Source organism: Propithecus coquereli, unplaced genomic scaffold (genome assembly GCF_000956105.1).
Source record: "Propithecus coquereli isolate 6110/MARCELLA unplaced genomic scaffold, Pcoq_1.0 Scaffold441, whole genome shotgun sequence".
NCBI lineage: Eukaryota > Metazoa > Chordata > Mammalia > Primates > Indriidae > Propithecus > Propithecus coquereli.
Genome location: NW_012150186.1, coordinates 2,279,193 through 2,304,221, shown reverse-complemented (window position 1 = coordinate 2,304,221; position 25,029 = coordinate 2,279,193). Strand labels below are relative to the sequence as shown.

The 25,029-nt window shown below is 37.0% G+C and overlaps 1 protein-coding gene across 1 annotated transcript in view; it reads left to right on the top strand.

Moving 5' to 3' along the window:
• The window catches only part of SUGCT (succinyl-CoA:glutarate-CoA transferase), a 317,029-nt gene that overhangs the window by 111,138 nt on the left and 180,862 nt on the right, over positions 1-25,029 (top strand). Inside the window, exon 9 of the mRNA XM_012654527.1 lies at positions 20,839-20,934. Within this exon, the coding sequence (XP_012509981.1) occupies positions 20,839-20,934 (96 nt within the window). The remainder of the gene's footprint in view (positions 1-20,838; positions 20,935-25,029) is intronic.

The window sequence follows — 25,029 nt, the reverse complement described above, 5'->3', positions numbered from 1 at the left end:
TGAATGTGCGTAGCCAAACATATACACATGGCATTCTAGATTCCCAGGAAAGATGTTGGAGCTTTTCAGTGCTTTTTATGGATATCACATTACCCAGTGTTTCCTTTTAAGTTTTTGGTCAGCCTCTTGTTTGCTACAACCAGTAGTAACACTGTCCTAGCCAGCTGTGATGTTAAACAATTGCTACTGATTGTTTTTGAAAAATGCCCTAAGGATAGGGCTCTTTGCATTGAGTAAGCTCTGAGGGAGGTCAAATAAAGCAAACCTGAAAATGGAGCTTTTCCAGGGCACTGCTAGACAGGTTAAATAGTGACAATTCTCTGGGATGGGTTCTTTCCTAGACTTCAAACTCATTCTGCCCACTTCTGTGGCTGCTAGCCTGCTTGTATTCATAGCTTTCAATGAGTCTGTTGGTTCTCACGGCTACCACAGAGCCAGGTAGAGGTGGATGGTAATATGGCAAGTTAAGGCATCACAAAGCTTGAGGGTCTTGTTAAAATTCAGTTGTTTTACTTGAATAAATGTCCATCGCTTATTGCAAGGCTTTGGTTAATTTCCAAAGTCTTGAAAAAGTTGATTTTGAGAATTTTTGTCAGTGTTCTCATTGCTTTAATGGCAGAGCTCCTCATTCCACCTTTTTTGGATGTGCTTATTCCTCACATATGTAATTTAAAATTTTCTAGTAGCCACATTAAAAAAGTAAAGAGTTGAGATTAATTTTGTTCATGTATTTTATTCAACCAAATATACTCCAAATATTTTCATTTCAAAATAAAAAATTGGCATAAAATTAATTATGAGATATTTTACATTTTTTCCTGTACTGTCTTTAAAATTTGATATGTACTTTACACTTATAGCAAGAACATCTTAGTTTGGAATATTCTCATCAAAGGCTCAAGAGCCACATATATGTAGTGGCTATTGTAATGGCCAGCATGGTCTTAGAACATAGAAAAATGGGCAGATGCTTTGAAATTCCAGTCTTTTCTCTTTCTTCCTCACTAATGTTGAAAGTGAAAAATAATATTTAACTACTACTATGTTTAAATTCTACTCCTTCCCTATTATCACCTGTGGTAGGCTGAATAATGGTCTCAAAAGATGTCAACATCCTTATCCCGAAAACCTGTGAATATGTCACATTGCATAGCAGAAGGAACGTTATATATTTGATCAACTTAAAGATCTTGAGGTGGGGGATTATCCTAGATCATCCAGGTGGGCCCAATATAATTACAAGAGTCTTTAAAAGAGGAAGGCAGGAATAGTAGAGTTAAGTACAGTAGTCTCTCCTTATCCACATGCTAAGACCCCCAGTGGGTGCCAGAAACCATGGATAGTACCAAACCCTATATATGCTATGTTTTTTTCTTATATGTACATATCTATGATAAAGTTTAATTTATAAATTTGGCACAATAAGAGATTAATAGTAACTAATAAACTATAACAATTATAACAATATATTATAATAAAAATTATGTGAATGTGGTCTTTCTCTGTCAAAAGATCTTACTGTACTGTGCTTACCTATTTTTGGGTTGTAGTTGAAACCATGGAAACTAAAACTATGGATTGGGGGAACTACCGTAGTTCGAGATGTGACAATGGCAGCAAGAAGTTGGAGTGATTTGAGGCATGGGGCCACTTGTCTAAGGAATGCATTTAGTCTGTAGAAGCTGGAAGAGGCAAGGAAACAGATTCTCACCTGAGAGATTCCAGAAGGAATGAGGCTTGCTGACACCTTGATGTTAGCTCATTAAGAGTGATTTTGGACTTCTGACCTCCAGAACTATAAGATAATAAATTTTTTTTGTTTTAACCTACTAAGTTTAGGGGTAATTTGTTACAGCAGCAAGAGGAAACTAATTCACCAGCTTAGAGGTAGAAGTGGCTACAGTTTTGGGTTTATGTGTCAACTGTTGTTAATATTAAAGAACTCATGTTCTGGACAAATGAGGGTGTATATAAATTCTGATTCAAGCTTTACTGATTGAAGTACACATTTTTCATTTCAGTAATTTTATATTTTAAATGGATTTTCATAGGGACAGGGGACTTAAACATTGTTGAGAGACAATTGTAAGAAATTTCTGGGTACCTCCAGAGTCTATGTATTTATCTCTAAAGTTCCAGGAACACTATGTCTTCTTGGTGGGATAGTTTGTTTTCAGTTCAATCAATTCTTCCGAAAACTGAACCACACTTACAGGATAGATGATATTTCAGATACATTCTGAGGTTTTCTTTAAAGGAAGCTGCAGAAACTTAAAGCATGATTTGAAATCATGTAAATCTTTGAGTCCTTTATGAAATGATGACTTCCTTCCCACCAAATAGCTCTGTAATTCTTTTATATCTTTGATTCTCTTGAACTCTAGCCAGCCCACCATAGTAAAATGAATACATTCTCCTTTTGCCTTCTGCTCAGTGTATAGGCCCAGTTTGAGTTGGAAATTTATACTTTTTAAATTCTGTGACTGTACTTTCTGGTCTAGTATATTCAGATATGTTATCTCAAGTTTAATAATGTTCTATCTTGTAAGCCACTGAGGGAAAACCAATTGCATCTGTCAGTCTTTTAACTATAGAAGCCCTTTACTTGAGACAGCAGCTCACTGAATCTAAAATTTAATTTGTTCTGTAACACATTCTTCTTCAGCATCTTCTAAGTATCCCCAAACTGTTGCAGATTGATTTGTAACAGCATGAAAAAATACATAATGGGCACTTCATTGTATTATTTAATGAAACTGATCTAGAACATAAGTTCAGACCAATATTCAGAGCATACGTTTTCTGTCAGTGGAGGCTGGACTTAATAAGCTTCCTTTTTGTTTGTTTAAAACTGTTGAAAACTTCTTTTTTCTTTTTTTTTGTATGTGATCATATTTGGTAATGAGAATTTTTTTGTGTTTAAACCATACTTAACATTTTTATGGCAGCTCGTTAGGTCCTATTGTTGCCACTGTGAATAGCTGGGTATTAACCATTTTGTTGTTGTTATTGTTAAAAGTCTCAAGTTGCTATTGTTAAAAGTCTCAAGTATGCTTTGACACTCAGGATGACTGTATTTGGTCTCTAAGATTCACCTTGACCCTTTATAACACCAGTGCTCAAATTTGGCTGCACATTGGAATCACCTGGGAAGTTTCCAAAACTTCTGCTGCCTGTTTCCCACCTCCAGAGATTCTAATTTAATTTGTATAAGGCATCGCCTGTGTATTGAGGTTTCTAAAACTCTCCAGATGATTCTAATGTGCAGCAAACTTTGAGAACTGCTGTTCTACATAATGAGTCACAAACTTATGATGTATAAACCCTTAGGGAGCTTTTTTTAAAAAAACAGATTCCTAGTCCTCAGCCTCAAGCATTCAGATCCAGTGGGTCTGGGGCAAGATTTAGGAATCTGCATTTTGAGGCAGCACCCTAGGTGACCCTGATGCAGTAGACCTGTGGGTTACAATTTAAAAAGAAAGTATGTGTTAGAGTAAATCTTCAAGTGTGTCTCTTATACATAGAAGCTTCTTGGACCGTTCCATTAGTATTACCTTGATACTCTTAAAATTAAATGGCATTCAAGTTTCCCTGAAATAATTTTTAATCAAGACTGAAGTCATATTTGTAGCAACTTTCTTGGCTGGCCTGTGGATTTAGTTATGGGCATTGCTCTACTTCACGCCTTTGCTCTACAAGCTACCACAGGACCTTTTGCTGGATAGGGAACTGAAAGAACATAGAGTGGTTTAGAAAAAACCTTAAGGCCTTATGACTGTGTAATACGTTGAACATAACCTTAGGCAACAAGGACAGGGACTAACTGAAAATCAGCCTCTTACTGTTCAGTATGATGGAGTAGTCTTTAGGAATCTTTAGGAACTCTTCATCCTAAATACCCTTCAAAGGGACATAGCTGCAGAGAGGGACATTCCAGGGGCCTTAGAAATGAACCTCAAGTCTGACTCCACTGGTCACAAATTGGTGACCAGAATTCATATATTGGTCTTTTTAATCATATTCACTCCTGTAGACATATTATTAATCATGGCATTTTAAAAATGAAAATATTTAAATGCTAGCTTAGCTGTTAACTGGAAAATATACTCTGAAAAATGATTAGATTCTTTAGTAGTTCTGTGGTGAAGGGCATTTGTAAATTTAAGCAAAAGTGGTGTTTTAGTGGTGTATGTGCAAATATTAATTGCATAAATGATTAAAATGTATAACAGATGTATAGAAAAGAGATAAAGTTTTATCTTTCAGTGTTTCTTCATAATGACTGTGATAGCACAAGGACTTTTCTACATCTTTAACAAAAGAAATTCATGTTAGGGAAAAAAATGTCTGAACTATATAAATGTATAATTTAGTAAGTAAAAGGTTTTTTTTTTTTTTTGTTTGCAATTTCACTCCTTAGTGGTAACTATTATTAAAAGTTTGGTGAATATTTTAGGAAAAAAAATCATATTAAAAGAACTCACTAATGAATTTTTCTTGAATTCCTTCCAGGGACATATATAATCATTTTCTCATAGTGGTATAATCAGCCATAATATTATGGCTTTGGATAAAAACTAAACTTACCCTGTGTGAGAATTTTAAAAAAGCAATTGCCTGTCTATTTAGGTGCACAGATAAATTGTGCATTGTCTGATGCTTGCCAACTCCCCCACCCCCACCTCTATGTCTCTCCTCCACCATATGCTTAATTCTGCATCTGTTTCTTTCTGGAAGTTCCATAGTACAGGTGCTGCTGATGCGGGGAACGACCCATGATTTACTTTGCTGATTGGAGCAGGTGCATTCAGCCCTAATCACTGACTGCTTCTGAAGTCTCCAAAATCTGCTAACTGAAAGGACATATTAGCAAGCATTGAAGTACCCTATGTGGTGACAGAGTGTCCTCATTGGGTGACTAAGATGCTATTAATAAATAGTGTGAATGATTTCTTAAGGAAAATGAAGTACTCTACTAAATTATCAGCAACTCCTCTTACCCCTCAAGTTAATAGTTTGGGTTGGTCTTGCCTAAATTCATGTATTTAATTAAGAAAAAGAAGGTGGTAAATTTAAATGGAAGGTAATTTGGCACAAATTACAGTATAATAAAAGGTTATTATTAATGCAAGGTTTCCTTTTTTATGTGAAAATTCTGAATTAGTTATAGAAAAGAGTAAGGTAACATTCTATTCTCTTGCAGAAGAGGATGTACACGTGCTTCACCTACAATGTCACTGGATGGCACTGTGTGCTCATGGGCTGCACTAGAAATGGGCTCTCTTTGGTGGTTAAAACGTTGCACTCCCAGATTTCTGGAGAAGGCTTTTAATGTTCTTTTCTAATGTTTGTAATTGCACTTGTTACCTATTGCCAAGTACGTATTAAACTTTATATTGTGTTTATTAGTACGACAATATTTTCATCTGAATGTGAAATGGGAAAAACCCTATAAAGTAAAACCTCACTCTGTGTGCGTATGTGTGTGTGTGTGTATGTGTGTGTGTGTGTGTGTTTAATTTCAAACTTATTGTTGAACTGACTTCTTTTCGTTTGGTAACCTTCCTGCATAGGCCCCTAGGGCAGTGGTTAGCCCGGTGTGGCCTTCAGGCGCGTCATGAAATGGCTGTATGATTTAGCTTCCCCATTGGTTAAATGGGAATAGTCATAGTGTTTGCCTCCTAGGATTGCTGAGGACCACAACGCGTTAATATATAAAAGTGCTTATGGCAGTGCCCATTACATAGTAAGCACTAAATAAGTGTTAGCTTCCATTATTATTAATATATTATCATCGTTATCATCACCTTAGCTTCTTCTTTTTGTTCCCTTTGCTCTGACCCCTCTTCCACACACTTTCACCTTGTTACTACTTTTCCTAACCCTGCATATCCTGCCCTAGGAGCCCACTGGTTGCCGCAGAAACTGATTTTTACCCCAAGCCTTGACTTTTGATAGAATCCTGAAATTATTTAGAATATAAATACTATAAAGTCAGAGTCTTACATTGGTTACTATTTTTTTAAAGTCAAGGGAATTTGCATGTTAAAATGCTTCAACCAAAATTAAATGAAAAATAATGATGGCATCTTTCTTATTATAAATGTCCATGTGAAATCTGTGAATTCTGGCTGGTGCTTAGAGTAGGCAGAGAACCAAGATAACTTGAAAGTTCTGGAAGTACCTTTTTGCTAGTCAGCTGTGGTGCAAACCTGAGAATTTTGAGGTAAAGTACTTCAGCTCACCTTGATCCCTTTCCTCAAAAGAGATCTTGAGGTAACTGAAGTCTAGGCCTTTAGCATTAAATTGGTAAAGATCAGTACACTGAAACAAAGCTCGACATAAATTAGTACAGTCAGGAGACGTTACTAAATACAGGTAAAGGTCTTGTTCTGTTTTTTTTTCTTGTTTTGTTTTTGATTCTATCAACAAACTCCTCTTGACTTTAGCTGGATCATTTCCTAAGCTTTTCCATATACCCTCAAACATGTCCTGTGTACATGGAAGGATGTCAAAACTCATAGGCAAAAATTTTTTGAAGATGATTACTAACAACAATATTTGGATTTTACCCCTGCCCAAAATTTACATTAAGAACAATCTAAGAGGACATATGACAGTTGTTTTCCTCCTTCTCTTTTTGAAACATAGCCCTATTCTCTGATATTACCTTGAAACATGTTTATGTCCTTCATTTTCTTTCTTTTCCTTTCCTTACCAGGTCTCCCTCCTTTCCCCCCCCTCCTTGCCTTCCTCTCTTCCTTCCTTTTTTTGTTTGTTTAATCTATCTGTTTTCATGCTACAGTAAAATTGACCTTATTATAATTTGGGGGCTAGGGTAGAATTTCAAATACTTGTTATTTTTCAGCATCCTGATAAAAAGAAAAGATCAGTCACCATGCTAAAGTAGGCCTGAGACTGAAAACAAGTTTAGTAGGAGGTAGAGGAGGGAAGATAGATTTTTGAAAGTAGTACATTGGGGTAGAGATTCCTGACAAGTGCTCATATTGCTCCTTCTTTAAGGTTGAAGTGATTACTGCTAGGACAGTTTCCAGAAATACAAAACCCATTGATGGGAACTGTTTTAGGAACTTCCATTGGTTGTTCTTCTTTCCTCAATTTTGTCTTTTATATTTGTTCTTGGGACCTTGGAAGTGGTTTCTGGAAAATGCTTTTCTTCTAGTGGGTAGGACTATGATGTTCATGCCCCAAGGGAAGGGAATGATAAATGAAAGCATTATTGTCTTTGGAAACACAGACCTATGTATTAAAGCAGGATATGCAGCAGTCATCTGTATACAAATCCACTTAATGTAACATGAAAGGGAATTTTCCTGACCACTATCATATCTAGTTTCATGTTCAGACATTCTTCTTGATAGAGTCATTTAATCAGAGGTTTCTCTTATGAAAGAATTTTTTTTTTCTTGCTCAGGTTTTCAAGGTTTCCATCAAGTATCCATATAAGGTTTTTAGACAAACTAAAAAGCCTTCATAGTTTTGAGAAGCAATGATAACTTTTTCTCTAGAAACAAAAATTTCCAGTTTTTAAAATTTTATTTCTTAAGTGTATATAAGTAAGTAATGTCCTTATCTTTTAAAAAATATTTATTTTTTTGCTCAATTCTCATTTTATGACTTGAAATCTATGATACAATCTTATTTTATGCTTTAAATAACACAATGGTTAGAAAAGGGACAAAAAGGAATCTAAAGATGACATTTCAACTTGACCAATAGTGTTGAATTTAAGCTTGGTCTTTTTGTTTTGTTTTGTTTTTAATTTTCAAGCAAGCACAGTGGCTTGATTTTTTTTTCCTATATTATCATCTAAGAGTTTGTTTTGGATAGAGTATGACTATAAATGAGGAGTTGCAAAATGAGATGCTTAAATATGCCAGGCAGGTAATTACAATGAGTGAACTGAGTCAGCTGAAAAACAATAGGGAAGAGTGACAGATATAGACTAAAGAGTCCACATCCTGTCTGAGGGGACAGTCACTACTCACTCTAGCCAATTCCTGCTGTGTGAGATTGTGCTCCCAGTGTAATGGTGTGCTGATAAATGTTTAACAATTAGTTTTATTAAAAAAAAAAGCTGTGATATGCAGCGTTTGCCAATTCTCATAGTGCAAATACTCTCGCATAGCTAATTTCAAGCCTCTACCATAATTGTCACTGAACATGTTTGGAAGGTATATTAATAATTGGTTCTTGTGAGCAGGTACAAGCCAGCTTCACCACACCACTAGCCCAGTGTTGCCAGATTTGCAATTTTTAAGCAAGAAACTGATTTTCTATATAAAACCCTTAAAATGTTGACATACTATGTAGAGCAAACAAAGCACATTAATGAACTCAACCATGCTTATGAGCTGCCAATTTGCAACCTCTGAGGGTAAACTGACAATACATGTCTTAGAAATCTTATTAGAAATCAATTTTGCCACTTTATAGTCAAACTGCAGATGTTTAATCAGTGATTCCACTTGTATTTTTATGAATCAACAATGTTTTAAGGTGTGTTTAGTATTTATGAAAAGTAAAAAATTAGCAGTTCAGAAATTGTTCTTTGATTAAAAACAATCAATGTACTTGGAATTTCCAGAGCTGACTAATAACCTGGTTTATCATCTGTGGGAGTTTTCCCTAGATAGATTGTTTGTATCAGTGGAAGATGGAAAACACAAATCTATAATAATTCATTGAAATTACTAAATTGTTGTGTAGTAAAACCCTAAGTAAGCTGTTTGGTCTGTATTCCCTTGGATCATATTTTTTAAATTATGTTTTTTCATTGTTCTTACTTATGAGTATTTTCAAAGCACTTTTTACAGTGTTTTTCTGACATCGTACAAACAAGGCTGTGATGAGGTTAGTGATATTTTGCAAACTTGACTCAAGGTGCAGGATTTTGCTATCCAAGGGAGTGCATTCAGAGGCTAAGCTGAGACTGGGTCTCAAGCCTGTTGACACAGGGTCCAAATTTCTTTCCACCAAACTGCTGAGGATTCAAAAACTATGCCCTCTTTGGAACTGTCTAGCCCTCCCGTTGTGGTTAAGGAGTGAGTGGAGGATATGGCTAAGATAATGATCATTGTCTGATGAATATGAGAATTGACACAACAAAGCAGAGTGGCTCCTTACGTGTTTTATCATATTACAGTCTTCTAGCATACAAAAACATACTTGTGGACATTTAGAATGCAGAGATTATGCAAATGTGCTGAATTAGGGACATATGAGAATATGGATATATGAGATAGTGTGTCATCAAAAGCTGATTGTGTTGGTGTACCTTTGAGGTCCCTTAGAGGTGATGTTGAAAAGCCCAAACATGTCTATAATTTGCAGCTTAGGTCTTAAAAACATCCAGCTTGTGCCATGTGGTTTGTTGTTGATGAATTCCGACTGTGATGTAAGTTAGTGAGTTTCTGAAATCGGTTTCCTTGATTTTATTCTCTGGTGAGATGTATTAATAAGAACAGAGGAGAGATTGGCCAGGTACTTGCATATGTAGTGGGATATTCTCATTGTTTCTGTTCCTGTGAAGTGACTCCCAAATTTGTAAAGATGGCCATAAAATGGCAGTTATATTTACCAAAAGTATTTTGTGTGAGTTGTGGGAGGGGACAGAGAGGTGTGAAAATAATGTACTTGTTAGGCAAATTCAACTTTTGAGATAAGTCCTCTAGATCTGCTTCCAATCAGATTGCTGCCCCAAACTCCTCAGGTCACTGGGTTTTAGAGTGTTTAGTGTGTGTCTTCTAACTAGGCTCTATGTTTCCTGAGGGCAGAGAATCCATCTCTTTTCATCACTATGTCCCAGCATCTAATACAGTGCCTGAACAAAATAGTCACTCAATAAATATTTGCTGGATGACAAAAATGAAATGTAAATATAAGATTTTTACTTTCAAATAAAGCAGGATTAGTATATAAGAATATAAAATGTGTTTTTCTCTCTCTTAGTGTTCTTAGAGTTGTTTTTTCCATCACTGAGTTTGTTTTCATTAATTAACACGGCAATCCTTGGCCTTATGCACCTTTATTCCTTGCCTGAATTTTTGCTTGAAGTGTAATGACATAACACATATTTTACCTGCTGAATCATTTGGTCACTGACATCATGATTTCTTGTCCTAATCCACACCTGGCTTTGCGCCTTTCCCCAGAACTCGCATTAGGTCACTTTAAGAAGAGTCATCACTAAAGAACTTAATCATATACTGCAGTCTAGTGAGTCTCCCTGTTATTTTGGGAACCATTCCACAGAAGCTCAGGAGAGCAGTGCAATGCGATGTGGCCAGAGAAGGACTGTGCCAACTGTGAGGTAGATCAAAAAGATCATCATCAGATGCAACTTTACATTCTTGGATTTTAGTTAATCAGAATGATCAGTTGTAGGCAGAGTGTATAAGTGAATTTATTCTGTTCTCAATACTGGGGCTTGGTTTATGAGCTGTTGTGATATGCAGGGTTGTTTTATATAGTTCTGTTACTTTTCGGTTCTAAGAAAATGCCCAGATTACAAAATCTTTCTTCCACGAATTTGGGAAGATGCCTGAAATTTCACTAAGAAAGATTCATTTCTTTAGCTGTAAGGAAGACTTTTGGATCTTTATTAATTTTCTGTGAAAGCCTGTGAAGCCCTGGAAAGGGTAACATCATGAACTACCTTTACTTGACACCATTTTTGGTGATTTGCTGTGCTTTCCAGCTATTGTTTTGTTTCTTTCCTCCTTTCAGTGCCAAACTTAATATGTTATTTGTATTTGAGGTTTCTATTACCTACCTACTAATTCTTCTCTTAACTCTTTGCATTACGATGTTCACTCCAATCCCTCTACTGATATTGCCTTTAAAGGCTAATTTCCTCTGGTTGAGTCGGATATTCTCACTCTTCATACTCCTTAATCTCACTTGACTGTTTGACGTACATTCAACACTATTCCTTCTGACACTCCCCTCCTTTGGCCTCCAGACACCACACCTTCCTGTTATTCTTCCTACCTTATAGCCTATGCTTTTTTGTCCGCGCCTTGGTTGACTCCAGTGGTCTGTCCTTATCTTCTGCTTTCCCTCTAATTACCCAGTCTAGTCATCCACTTCCGTGGCCTCATCCATGCATTAGTTTTCCATTGCTGCACATTACCAGAAATGTAACATCAATGTACCTTAAAACAACACGAAGTTATTCTCTCAATGAGAGAGGGTGGGGAACCTATGGCCTTGGGGCTTCATGTGGCCTTCTGATCCTTGAGTGTGGCCTTTTGACTGAATACAAATTTGTGAAGTCTGGGATTTGGTTGAGGGGCCGCACTCGGGGATCTGGAGGGCCACATGTAGCCTTGAGGCCTCAGGTTTCCTCACATGGGACTCAGAGGTCTCTTCCAAGTTCACTCAGGTTGTTGGCAGAATACAGTTCCTGTGGCTGTAGAGCCTGTGGCCCATCATACAGGATGTGAATGCCAGAGGACGGAATTTCGTGGCCATCTTAGAATCCTGCCTACTACAAGCCTCTGTGTGGATGGCCACCAAATATCCAGGGCTACCTCTCATCATCATCCGGGGTCCGATGGCTGGACTGCAACCCCCATGGGTATCTCCACCTGGATAAAACATCCACACCTTTAAATCAACACCCCTCACCCCCACCAAAAAATAAACAACCCCTTCACACGGCATATTTCTTCACCAAGACTGCCATTTCTATAAGTAAACTCACATTCCTTTTAGGGTTCAGGCTAAAAACATTGAAGCCTTCTTTGTGACTCCGTTTTCTTTCCCCTACAATCTGTTCCCAGGTCTTGTGATTCCTTTCTTTAAATGTCTTTTAGATTTGCCATTTCTTCTCTTTTCACACTGTTATAAAGACCCACATGTTATAAAGACCTATGCACACTGGCCTGTTTCCTTGCGAGGAGGTGAACAGTCTGAGGAGCACACTCATGTGCCGTGTTCTGTACCTTCACAGTGTTTTGCCTCCTATTCCCCTTTTCTGGAGTGGAAAACACATTATTGAATAGTGTTGAAGAAACAGTAACAAAGGGGAACCGAGACACAAAGGCAGAGGTAATAAGAACTACAGGAGAATGTGGCAAATAGAGATTTGGAAAAGGTACCCTAAGCCAGTATAACTGAACAGTGTGTGAAGCTCTTCCCAAAATCAATCACAACTTTCTTCAGAAGAAACAGCATCGTGGGCTCCATGAAATGATGAAGGAAATCTACAGAGGTCGGTGGGAGGTAGCCTTCATTGAACTTCTTAGTTTTTTGAGTGCCTAGTTCTCCATTGGTTCCCTCAGTTGCAAACTCCCGCCCTTCCTAGGTTGATTCTGACTTAAGGGGAGGCTTGCTGTTGCATCCCTCTACCCACCCACGAGTCTGTAGCATCATCAAGCCCTCACTTTTAGCCCAAAGAGGTCTGGATCCCTGAAGATTCACTCGTTGTTCCTTAAGCTACCTCTGCTGCTTTCCACACCCTGATTACAGAGCCTCAGGTCCTGGCATTGCTTTCTAACTCAGCTTCTATGTTTATTGATCTGGTATATGGTGAAAAAAGGAGATTTGTTCTGCATGACTCCTGTGGGCAGAGCCAGAGTTTAGAGGGAGAAAGGGGCAATTTCAGCCTGACGGTCTCATTCTATGAAGCTGTTTTGTACTACTGCACTTTTCTGTGGGGATTGTACCTAACTTTCCTCTTTTTCTCTTGTAAAGTTTCTTCTTCATTAAGGCTCTCCTCTCAAACTGGAGGAAAATTGTATTATTCATTCATTTATTTTTGAGTTTAACTAATAGTTGTTGAGTGCCTACAGTATGTCTCCAGGTAGTGTTCCTGTTGCTGGGAAGAGAGTGCCAGACAAATGAGACAAGTCCTTTGTCTCCTGAAGCTTACATCCGTATGGACAGAGATCCAAAATGACTGTCTGAGTGAGTTAGGGAAGGCTTCACTGAGAGGTGATGTTTTCAACCGTAACACCTCTACTTGCACTTTCCTTCTCATCTTCTTCCATCTTGTTTAGGACTTCATACATTTCATTATTCTTTTTTCTTGCATATTTAGATGAACTTCATTTTTTTATTCTCAAAAATAAAATTTTTCTTCTTCCTGCTCACCAGCTTGAGCTACTGTGTAGTTTCTCTCCTCCCTTTACACAAACCTCTAGAATACTCTAGTGGCTCCCACATTCTCTTCATTCATCCCTTAGCCCCCTTTAATCTGGATTTTGTCCTTGTGACTTTGTTGATACTGCATCTCAATAATATCTATGATCTCCTGGTCATCAGATCTAATGCCTTGTCACAGTTGTTATTCTCATTCCTTTATTCAAAAAGACACAATACCTTTCCATCCGTGTGACTTTGCCTGCAATATTTCTCCCACTTGGAAGGCCCTTTCCCTTGCTTTTGCGTGACTGAATTCCCTTTATCAAAAGGTTGGTGCAAATAACACTTTTTATGCCTACTTGATTATTTTAAAAAGTCTCTTGTAGCACTGATTATTTCTATTCTGCATTATGAATTTTAACCTTCTTGAGAGATAAAACTCTGTTTTATTGATTTTGGGATCTCCCACCACACTGAACAAATTGCCTTGCATTTACGTAATAAGTGCTTATTAAATATCTGTTAAATGCATGAAGGAAGCAATAAACAAAAGTAACTTTCATTTTATTCCTAAAACTTTTAAAGCTAGTGTCACAGAATAACATATTATTTTATTCTACAAACAGAAATATTTTGAAGAACTAAGTTATCTAAAATGTAAAAATGCCTTTGAAGAATCGTTTGACAGCGAAGACATGCCGTCACAGGAATAAATAAGTACGCCGTGTCATTAAATGTTGCTTTTCCACATTTCCACTTACTCATCACTTTTTTTTAGTTGTTCATAACCACTTTTTGAATCATATGATTGATTTGGTCAGTGGTTCATGGTTAGAAATGTGTTTGATGTATTATCCTAAACATGCTTTTGAAATTCTGTCTCTCTTGCTGTCTGGTCTTACCTTCTGGCATTTGGATATCCAGTTTCCTCCTATGTCTGATTTTGATTCATATGGATTGGCAAAATTATTCTGAGTATAATACAAATCTGTTTTTCTTTTGAGTTCGTATGTAAAATAAACATCAATATGATTTGACTATCGTTAGTGATAATTCGGAGGAATGGGAAATGTGTGTGTTCCTTTCATTAAGTTAAAAAAATTGCTAGGAGGAGAAGAATTTGATAATATGGGTTTTCTTTGCTAAGTAAATAAAAGTAGAGATTTTAAAATTATATAACAACTCTACTGGTTTTCAATGTTTACAGGTAAAATTTTTATGGGTTGAGGTTTATTTCTAATTGCATTGGAACAGGATCCAAACCATATTTGTGACAAAACAGAAAGCTTTGAATGAGTACTACAGTATTATTATGTGATAATTAAGGTCAAATTTATCTGTAGAGGTTCACTTAATTGAAAAGGATACTCAATCGCTATTTTTTCTTTTTTACCAAGTAGTATGTTCCAGTTAAACTTTTCCAGGATCAAGCCCACTCAGAAATTTTAAGAAGTCTATTTTATATGTAATTTAGTGTAGAATGCTAGAATCTAGACTAGCTGGGTTCAGATCCTGGCTTGTGCACTTACTAGGTGTATAACTTTGGGCAGATTACTAAACTGTTCTGTGCTTCAGTTTTCTCATCTGTGAAATGGAATCATCATAGTACCTCTCATACAGTTGTCATAAGGATTAAATGAGATAACTCATGTAAAATGCTTAGAACAGTGTGTAATAGGTGCTTAATAAGTGTTAGCTTTTATCATTAGTAAATGCTATAAACTCAAAACGATAAATGTGGTGTGCATAAGCAGATTCTTACTCTCCTTTCAACATGAGATGGCCAAAATGCCTGGTGTACTTCTGAATGTTTTTTCCTACTTGACCCTAGTGATTCTGAAATAATCAGTGCACTCTTAAGGCATGAAGGACAAAGTGAGGCAAATTAAACTGCATAGGGAGTTTGACATGCAAAGTAATGGTATTAGGATGAAAAAAAGAGATGCCAGGAACTAAAAGCTCTTTCTGATGCAAGGACAATTTTCTGTTCTTGAAAAGTGTGTTCTCTAGCAATGCTAGCCCCCCCATTTCTCTTTTAACCAATTTTCCCCAAAAGATGTTTTATAGTTAGTAAATGAGTGAGGTTGAACAGAAGAATGTGAGAATTAACTAAGTTAATGATGGGTTTTCTAAGCAAATGCAGAAGACAGCTGGGTTATTGTAGAGGGCTTCCAGTCCACTCCATTGATTTGAAGGGCGTTGCTGGGAATGTAAGATGTGAAGCCAAGGATATAACCAAGGGTACAAATGTGAAACCGAGCACTACCAGGCTGAAAGAGCCTGGGAGCAGAGAGGTTGAACAGAGAAGAGGTAGTAGAACAGGGATGGCTTAGAGAGTAGAGTGACCTGAGTGTGATTAACAGTTTTTCCATTCACCAACTGTGAGACCTAGACAAGACACTTAATCTCCCTGGGCTTTAGTTTTCTTATCTATAAAATGGAAGTTGTAATACCTACCTCAGGTGAGATAATTTGGTTTCATTCATTGCTCCTTCATACTCCATGTAATAGCCTGGTGACTTATAATAATTATGTAAATCAGTGGATTTCCATGACTCTTAGAATGATATCTCAGAGCCTTACCCAGGCCTACAGGGATCCATGTGATGTGGCCCTTGCAAAGCTTCCTGACCTCATCTTGTATTACTGCTGTTCTTTGGCATTTAAATTGTTCCTAGTAGTTTGTACCTACGTCTTTGATCATACCTGTGATTAGAGGAAGGGCTGTCTTTGACATGGAGACTTATCTTCCTTTGTTGTTTATTATTTCTAATTTCTTCTCTTATTTTATCTATTTTCCCTTGGGTTAGGACTTTAAATACTTTCTATATGCTGATGACCCCATCTCGACTGATTGTCTCACAGGCATCTCAAATTCAACATATTCAGAGGTGGACTCTTATTTTCTTCCCCCTTCAATCATTTCCTTTCTCTGCCTTATTTCTGTTAATGCCATCATAGTTTACCCAGATATTCAGCCAGGACTATGGGAGTTATGTTTTGTCCCCCTCTCCCTCACCATTCTACCTTCATCTTCTTTGCATGCAGTCTTTCGTATATTCTTCCTATTCTTAAAATATACCTTAAATCCACTGATTTCTCCATGTCCACTGCCACCAACCTGGATTGAGGTACCTACCATCAACTTATGCCTGGACCTTGGCAGTATCTGTAATAGTCCTCTGTCTTTCTGTCTCTCTGTAGTTCGTTCTTTTAATATAATTGCAAATGCAGTGGAAAGCCCTATGAGTTTTAAATAGAAGGATGACATGATATGATTTGTGATTTAAAATGATCACTCTGAAAGATGTGCAAAGGATCGCTCCTTATTGTGACCAACAGAGTCTGGCATGATCTGGCCTTTGTCAACCTCTCCCATTTCATTTCATGTCTCTTTCTTACCATGCTTCAATTATATTATATTTGGTGGTCTACTTTCAGGTTCTTTTTCTTTCTGTATGTCAACCTCTTTCCTGCCTTAGAGCTTTCACATGTTACTGTCTTTGTTTTATAAAGTTCTCCTCCATTTCCTCTTGCCATGGTAGGTTCCTATAATTGTATGTTTAGTAATCTTCTCCATTATACTTAAGTCCAAAGGGAGCAGGACTGTATCTTTTTCATTTAGGTATGTATACCCAGTACCTCGTGTAATGACTTACACATAGCAGCCCTCAGTATTTGTTGAATAAATAAATAAGCAGTATTTACCTTTTTCATTCATTTGATAAAAAAATTAGTATTCAGGCTCTGTGTTAGGTGCTTTGAGAACATACAAAGGGTTTATAATACATAGTTCTTACCCTGAATAGCTTCTAATTTAGGAGGAGGGATAGGAAAAGGAAAAGATACAAATAATGTTTAAAAATAAGGGAAGACACTGTAGTTGGAGTAAAGTTCTGCTACTAAACTGCTGTGTGACCTTAGATAAGTTGTTTACCTTCTCTGTTCCTTTATTTATCCATGTTTATATTAAGGGGTTTGACTAGACTCTCTTAAAGTTTTGGTTCTAAAATCTGGTGTCCAATTACGGCTATACTGTTTAAAGTATTTTTTCCCCAGGTTTCCATCCCTGGAAAATTGGATGCAGTAGGTATGGTAGGTATGGGGTGGGGTCCAAGAATTCCCTAGTTGATTATGATACACGATTTAGGAAGTACTGACCTAGATTCTTCTAGCTTTGACATCTTAAAATTCTAATTGTAGTACAAGGAAAACTGTGAAAGTACAGCAGAAGTCAGGTAAATTAAGTCAGGTAAAAGTATTCATTCAGAGGTTAAGGAAAATATTTTCTTGCTTGGGCTGGAGGGATTAATGGAAAAGGTGATGTTCAAACGGACTTAGAAGAATGAGTGGAGACATAAGCAGGTGCATGGTTGCATGGTTGGCCTTTAGTCCAACTTAGCTGGAGGCCAGAATACATGTAAGAAAAAAAAATTAACTATTTTGGTAAAATGGACCATAGTTCTAGTCTTGTTTTTCCTGTTTTACCTGTCACACTTGGTTGTCCTTTTGGAGATGAAAGGTTCTATTATTGCAGCTTGATCCTCATTTGGTAGAAGTAGAACTGTGGTGACAGACGCCATGGGGCTGCTTTGGGAAATAATTGGGCATATTCTTCCTCAATCCTTCTGGGGCTGTGCCCTTTGAGATCCATTTTGACCACCCCATTGGTTTTCTGGTTAGACACAAAGAATATCAGAGCCCACTATGTTATCTAAAATAATAGTTTTGCTGTCAGAATGATTATTATTAAACCAAGGTTGGCTTTTTTGTTTAGATGAAACCATATAAAGGCAACATTCTGAGTAAATTATATAGCGTCCACTTGATGAAATAATGAGCCTACGTTTAGGGGATGAAAGTAATGATCTAATGCAATATTTAGAATGAATATACAGTATGTAGTTATTAACCTAAAAGTCACATCCTGCATTCTTTTAATTTGTGGAAAATTTGTCATTAATTGCCCAGTAACCTCTGATTTTTCATACATAATCATGCCATAGCTGTTGAATTTCTCCCCCTTCTCCTGCCTTAAAATACATCCTTGTAAATAGTCGATTACTTTCAGAATTGTAATGCCCTCTTTAAACATCAAGTTGCTAAGTTTAGCCCTGTTGCTTTCTTTTTAAAAATAGAATTCTTCCCCCCCATCTTTGCCTTTGAGTAGTTACTGACAAATCACACTTTTTTGATGGCAACTGGCTTAAAATTTTACTTAACCCTTCTGCCCAGTGGGAGCCTGCTAATTCAGAAATGCTTTTTGTTTTCATGAATTACCACTGTATGGAGGAAGTGGATATGGTATTACATTTAGAAACAGTTTGAGAGGTAAGTTCTGACCCTTCATTCAAACTCACTCTAAGTGAGGCAGGGTCAGAAACACAGAAGTCAAAAATTGAAGAGAAAGAATAAGATAGTGGGTAAGAAATGAGGCAGTCAGACTGATATCCAGCCTGGAATCCAGTCCTTGCCTCTCCCTGGCAACTATTTCAGGTCAATTTATGATTTCCAGGTTAACCTGTGATCAGCCCGCCTCATGCAGCTCTTGCTGATGGTGGTCTATCGACTATCCGATTGATTTTCAAATGAGAGAAGGAAAAATACCAAGCCTCTTAGGATTAATTGCTTGCAAAGAATAACTTTCATTAATTTGAAGTTTTGACCTTCAGTAGCACCAGAGCCCTTTGGAGAGTGACTGTCACCAGAATTTATTTGAAAGAAAAAAAAAAAATAAAAAGAACCACAAAATAGCTAGATCAAAGAAGCACCTCTCTCATAGGAAAGACCTCAGACTTGAGAAGATTTCCCGAAATTCAGGAAGAGTCGTCATGGGGAAATGACCACTATTGCATCCTTTGTGTCTTTTTATCTACCAGACTGTTTAGAGAAATAATAGAGTCAGAAATGTAAACCAAATTTTCCTTGGAAACAAATTTAAGATTATTTACTACTTTGCAAATTTTGCTCTGTGTTCATGCTGTCTGGGGTCATATTGCAGGACTGCCTTTGTTTCATCCAAACACTTGGGATATTATCTGCTTTTACATTAGGATTTCAAGTATTATTTGGCTGGATACAAGAGTTCTGATCTTTAAAACAAGTTAGAAAACTTTCGGTTTAGCTCCAATGCCCAAGACTTTATAGAGAATGTATCTGAAGGTCAAAGAAGTTAAATTTTATATCCACAGTGATGCAAGTACTTACAGGTTGACAGAAATTAGAAACCATCCAGGTTTCAACCATCCATGCCTGGACTTCCCATCCAGGGCATTTTGACTACAAAATGTTGATTTGATTTTGCATTTTGAAAGACACAGAAGTGATCTGTGAAATGGCGATTAGCACCAGGCAGCCCCAGGCAGCCCTGGAGTGCTCCATGGTTCAAATGCTCAAGACCAGATGGAAGTCCAGAAGTGGATGACTCAAAGTTTATTAGTTTTGCCACCTGGGCAGTGCAGCCAAACCAGCTGCCACAAGGCAGTTCCAATTTCCACAGAGCAGTAAATGAACATAAAAGTGAGTGTAAATCCCGAGAATAAAGTAAAGGAGAATGGCTGCTACAGCAAGGAGATTCATCCAGGCTGGGTCCTGTTGCTATCCCTTGTAGGAGGCACGGCTGCCAGGGAGAGGGCAATAAAATGTTGTGGTACCAAGCTCTGAAAAATCACCCCTTGAGTTCCAGGAGCCAATCTCAATTTGGGATGTGTTTGAATTGCTGGCTTGGTAGGCTCGCAATCACATCTGATGACCTAGGAAGGGAAAAGCAAGCCCCTGGTAGGTCAGGATTTTGTTGTGAGGCCAGAAGATTTTTTCCGCCCTAGAAACTATGGAAAGTCATTTGGTCACCTCCTTTCTGTAGTTCTGGGCCCTGGAGGCATAAGTCTTCATTGGAACATAAGATCCTTGTGGAAGATCATTAGGAATTAATCATTATCCTCATATTATCCTCAGATGGAATTGAACTATTGTAAGTTTTTCAAAATCTGTCCATAAAATGCTGCAAGAGTCAGAAGTTGACCCTAAGGTTTTGGATGACCCCTCTAATAGATTAATGGTTCTCAAAAACTGAATTGAAGTATAATAAAGAGGGTAAGGGGCTAGGACTAAGTTGGGAGAGGTATAGTAATTTTTGCATAAACCAGGGTGATCCACTAATAAGTAAAAGAAAGTCAAATAATCTCGATTCACTATGTCAGAATGCTTTGGGGAGCAGTAACAGAAAACCTGCCTAAACAAAATAGAGGTTTAGTATTATTACTTTTTTATGTCATGAGAAATTTAGAGGAATGTGGCTCATGGCTTTGGTTCACCTACTCAGTGATAGCACAGGCTCTTTTTGTGTCATCTTTATGAAAAGTAAAACAAGATAGGTGCAGAGGGAAAAGAAATGTACTAGTTGCTGATGTATTTGCTGTGGCTTTGATGCTAAAGGCTGGACCAAATTTCCATCCTGGTCAACCTCTGCCTTCAGATGATCTTTTCAAGAGCTAAATGTTTATGTATTTATATTTCTCAGTTGACCGTTACTTAGTTTCATGCAATAATGTAACACTGCTCTTCATTGGTATGATGAGAGTACAGATGCCTGCATATTTTCTAATCTGATGGACAGTTTTTTTCTTCTGTAATGACATGAAGTGAAATTTCATTTTATAACATTCTGTTTATAAGTGTAGACAAACTAGCTATTCAGTTCTCTTTTTTTCTTTCCTTTTTTCCTGGTAGGTGGCATGTTTGACCCAGGTAGCTGCTAATTATCTTATTGGCCACAAGGAGGCGAAACGTTGGGGCACAGCTCATGGCAGTATTGTTCCTTATCAGGTAAGATTACAACAATCTAGGGTTGGGCTACTATAGTCTGTAGTTTTGTATGATATGAGTTTGGAAAATGATTTCTTCTTTTTAGAAAAGCCCTCCAGGGTATTCTGTAATGTATCTATATCTGGTTATAACAGTTCTGTTGTTCTCTTTAAATTCTGTCTTGCATATTTCTTCATCAGAAGACAATTAGTAACAGGACACTTAAAAGGATCAAAGGAGCTTGCTGAAAGTGAGTGACTTTTGGGCTCACATGATGGTTTGCTTTTTTTTCACCCCAAAGAGGCACTGACTATACTATTTTATCAAGCATAATTTGTTAACCATGTCAGTTATAAAACAAATGTTACCTACCCCATCTGACAATAATATTCTCACAGAGTTGGAGTAAAATGAAAATTTGCATGTGATAGATCTTCCTTTTCGGAACAAAGCAGATGGTTCAGGAGCTGCTGTTTTTTATTAAGTGTCTAAACTTGTCCTTAGAAATTCTTGACTTTGGCTAGTGTGAATGAATATGTGAAGAAACTGTGATGTTTCCAAAATAAAAATTAAAGCAAAAACTACCTCTTCTGCTAAAGCCCTAACCTTTGCTTAGCCCAGTTGTAGCATATCTCATTGTATTTATTAATGTATTTGGCACATATTGTATTTTAAACTTATTTTGTAAGCTTAAAAGTGGAGGTGTCTTTTTCACCATTGTATCTCTTCTCTCAACTAATAGAAGCACATACTAGGTACCCCATAAATATCTGTTGAACGAAGGAGTGAATTTTACCATTATCATTTCAGTGCTAGTAACCATGGCAGAAAACATAAAAGTCAGAATTTTTCATTTGCTAGGAAATCAATCCATGAACACTGCTAATCATCCTTTTAGTTTTAAGAAATCATTTCCTTGGGCAAAACTGGTTTCTTTTCCATTTTTTAAAATTCAAATTTGAGTAAAACAGTGACCCAGTGTGAACTCAGGATTCTTCTCTCTCTCTGTTTCTATTTATGGTCCCTTTACACTTGAGGCATCGCTATGATTTTACTGTAGAAGTGCTTTTCTACACATTGGGTTAATCTTTTGGAATAATTACAATTATGGTGATACTTTCTTTAGTGCTTCCCCTCTTTTCTCCAACCAGTGGTTTTATGACCACCATTCGTGACATTTTGCGTCCCCACTTCCTAGCCCTTTGTGGCTGACCCTAAACTTCTAGCCAGCCCTTCCTCACTTCACAAAAGTCATTGTATTTTTGAACTGATTAGAGATCATCAGATTCTGCCTTTTTCTTTTTCAGATATGCAATCTGATACTTAGATTGGGTAGATGGACTCAGACTCTGGTCTCCTGCCTCCTTGTTGAATATTCTTTCAGATCCTGCTACCTTTGACAAGAAAGTGCTGTGACTTCAATTCCCTTCTTTAACTCCACCCCCACACCCTCTCCATCAAACTGGCTCCCAGCTCACGGGTCATGATTAATAATGGAAGTCCCTTTCGAAGGTATTTTAAGAGAGGACAATGTTGGAATCTATGTGAATTCATCTCAAATAATGGAAGTCTGAGCTTCAGTCTTTGATGTATACAGAGAAAGCACTTCTGAGTTGAAAGCCTTTATAGTGTAATTCCAAATCACATCACATAGGCAGGTGTTCATTATATTCAAGCATAAAGTTTATAGTTTATTTTTTGCTTATTTTAAAAATAGAATGTCATTTTAAAAAACTTTTCATGGACCTTAGCTATCCCTCCTGGGCATCTGCACCTAGAGTTTTGATTTCCTGGGTATGCTCTCAATTATTTCGTTGTGAGGTGAAAAGAAATTCAGAATCTTGGCCTTTATTTTGGAAGGTAAAAGATATGACAGACTCTGTGTGTGTGTGTGTGTGTGTTTGTCTATTCTTCAAAGTTAGAAATGTACTTTTCCTAGTTGAATTATGGCAGTCACATAAAATGGATACTGTGCTTATTTGATCTTAGCTGATTGCAGCTTTATTATCTATCAGAAATAAGAGATCTACTAGGGCCTTTCCTTAGGAGCCCAGAATTAGTTTGTTTCCTCTTGGTAAAGAACTGGTTCAGCACTGTGATTAAGGAATAAATGCAAATTTGGCTTGAATGAAACTAGCATACCAAGATGGGTCCTAGATATGCTTAGAGACCCTGGTCTGTTTTCAATTTTTAAAATAGATTCGGGGAATATTTTTATGGGTGAATGCCAGGATAATTATAATTCAGTTTTCTATAATAATTACAGCTTTGCATCTAATTTGAGTTGTCTGAGTTTTGAGCTGAATGTCTATAATGGAAGACCCTGATGGTCAGGAGTTAGTTAAGGTGCCAGCTCACTATCCTCAATTCTTGTTGAGCCCTGTCTGAAAGCTCATAGAGGTGGAGTGCAGGAATTGTAAATTTATGAAAAGTAGTGATCCTTTATTTGTTTTTATTTTAATAGATTTAGGGGGTACAAGTTGAATTATATTACATAAATGTGCAATTCTTAACTTCTAAGATTGATTATCCACTCATGCTCTTTTCCTCCTTATTCTTTGGCTGCCAACTTTTTAAGAATGAGTAAGTTAAAGCAGGCAGAACTGAGATAATCATTTTGTTACTTGTTGAATATATTGGTGATTGCTTTACTGAGAACTCAGATTTTTAAAAAGAAATTTTAGATTTCAATGCTTCTTTTGTTCCCATTCCCATTGGACTCTGCCCTAGGGATTAATAATACATGATGCTCATGTTAATATTGCTAAAGCATTGGTATGTTTCCCAATGCTTTAAACAATTGTGCTTATAAAGATAGGAGGTTTTACATTTGGAAGAGGAATGTGCAGAGAAAGCAGATAACTGGTCTTCAGAAAGAATTTATTTTATTATGTTATGTAGTTATCAGTGGGACCATTAGATACATGGCTAACATGGTAATCCCCTTAATTTCATGGTCTGTGTGTATCCAAAACTCTGTCCCAAATTTCTTCAACTTCCTAGGAGTTTACGTTTCTATGTCCTCCTCCACCTGTGACCCACCCTAATCTTTGCCTCTCTCAAATATCATAGATGATCCATTCACAAATACACTCATGAGGACAGGAGACTATACTGAATATTTTGAAGAAAAATGGAGGAGTTTTTTTTATAGGTACAATTTTTTACAGATGAAGAATAGGAGGCCTCAACTTCATTTCCTCTGTCACTTGGATTATCCATCAGTGGATAAGCACGTGATCACATTTTTCACCTTAAGAAATCCACCAACCTTCCTTAGACCCCCTGGGCATGTCTTTTCCATCTACCATCCCATTTCTCCATGCTTTTATATTGAAAGATTAATCCAAAGATTTTTGAGTGGTGTTTGCTGGAGGGAAGCACTGTGCCATCTATCCTATGATGCCATTTGCGTCTCACAGACAAGGAGCTTTTACAACATTCTGAGACCCCAGGAGTTTGGGTGGCAGTGAATAGCTAGGGGAAGTTGACTTAGAATGGTTCATTAATGAAAATACTCCTTTTATGCTTTCTTGAGCCTTTCAAAGGGAATTTTTTCTTTAAATGGCCTGATAATTCACATGGTGATTTCTTCTAAACTTTTCTTCTGAAGTAGCTTCTAATTCAAGAGGTCCAAGAAAACAATTACTTAAATGATTAAATAAAATAACATCTTCCTTGTTTTAGTTTGGACTTATTCAACCAAGGAGTAGAGCAGGAAGCTGTGCTATGTTATTTCTGGTAGGGACATTATACCGTATATTTAATTTGGCACAACTAGAGACTTAGACAGGCAGTAAATTCCAAGTTTGAAGAGATGCAGCCCTTTGCTATCATTCCTTAGAAAATGTCAAAGTGCCGTTAAATCATGGCAGATTAGGTAACATTGGGGATCTTTTTCTTTTTTTAACCTATGTTAGGGACTTTTAAAAATGTCAAAAGTCTAAGCAATATATTTGTCTTTTCTTTTTCTTTCTTTCTTTCTTTCTTTCTTTCTTTCTTTCTTTCTTTCTTTCTTTCTTTCTTTCTCTTTCTTTCTTTCCTTCCTTTCTTTCTTTCTTTTCTCTTTCTTCTTTTCTTTCTTTCTTTCTCCATAGTCACAGTAAGGCACTCTCT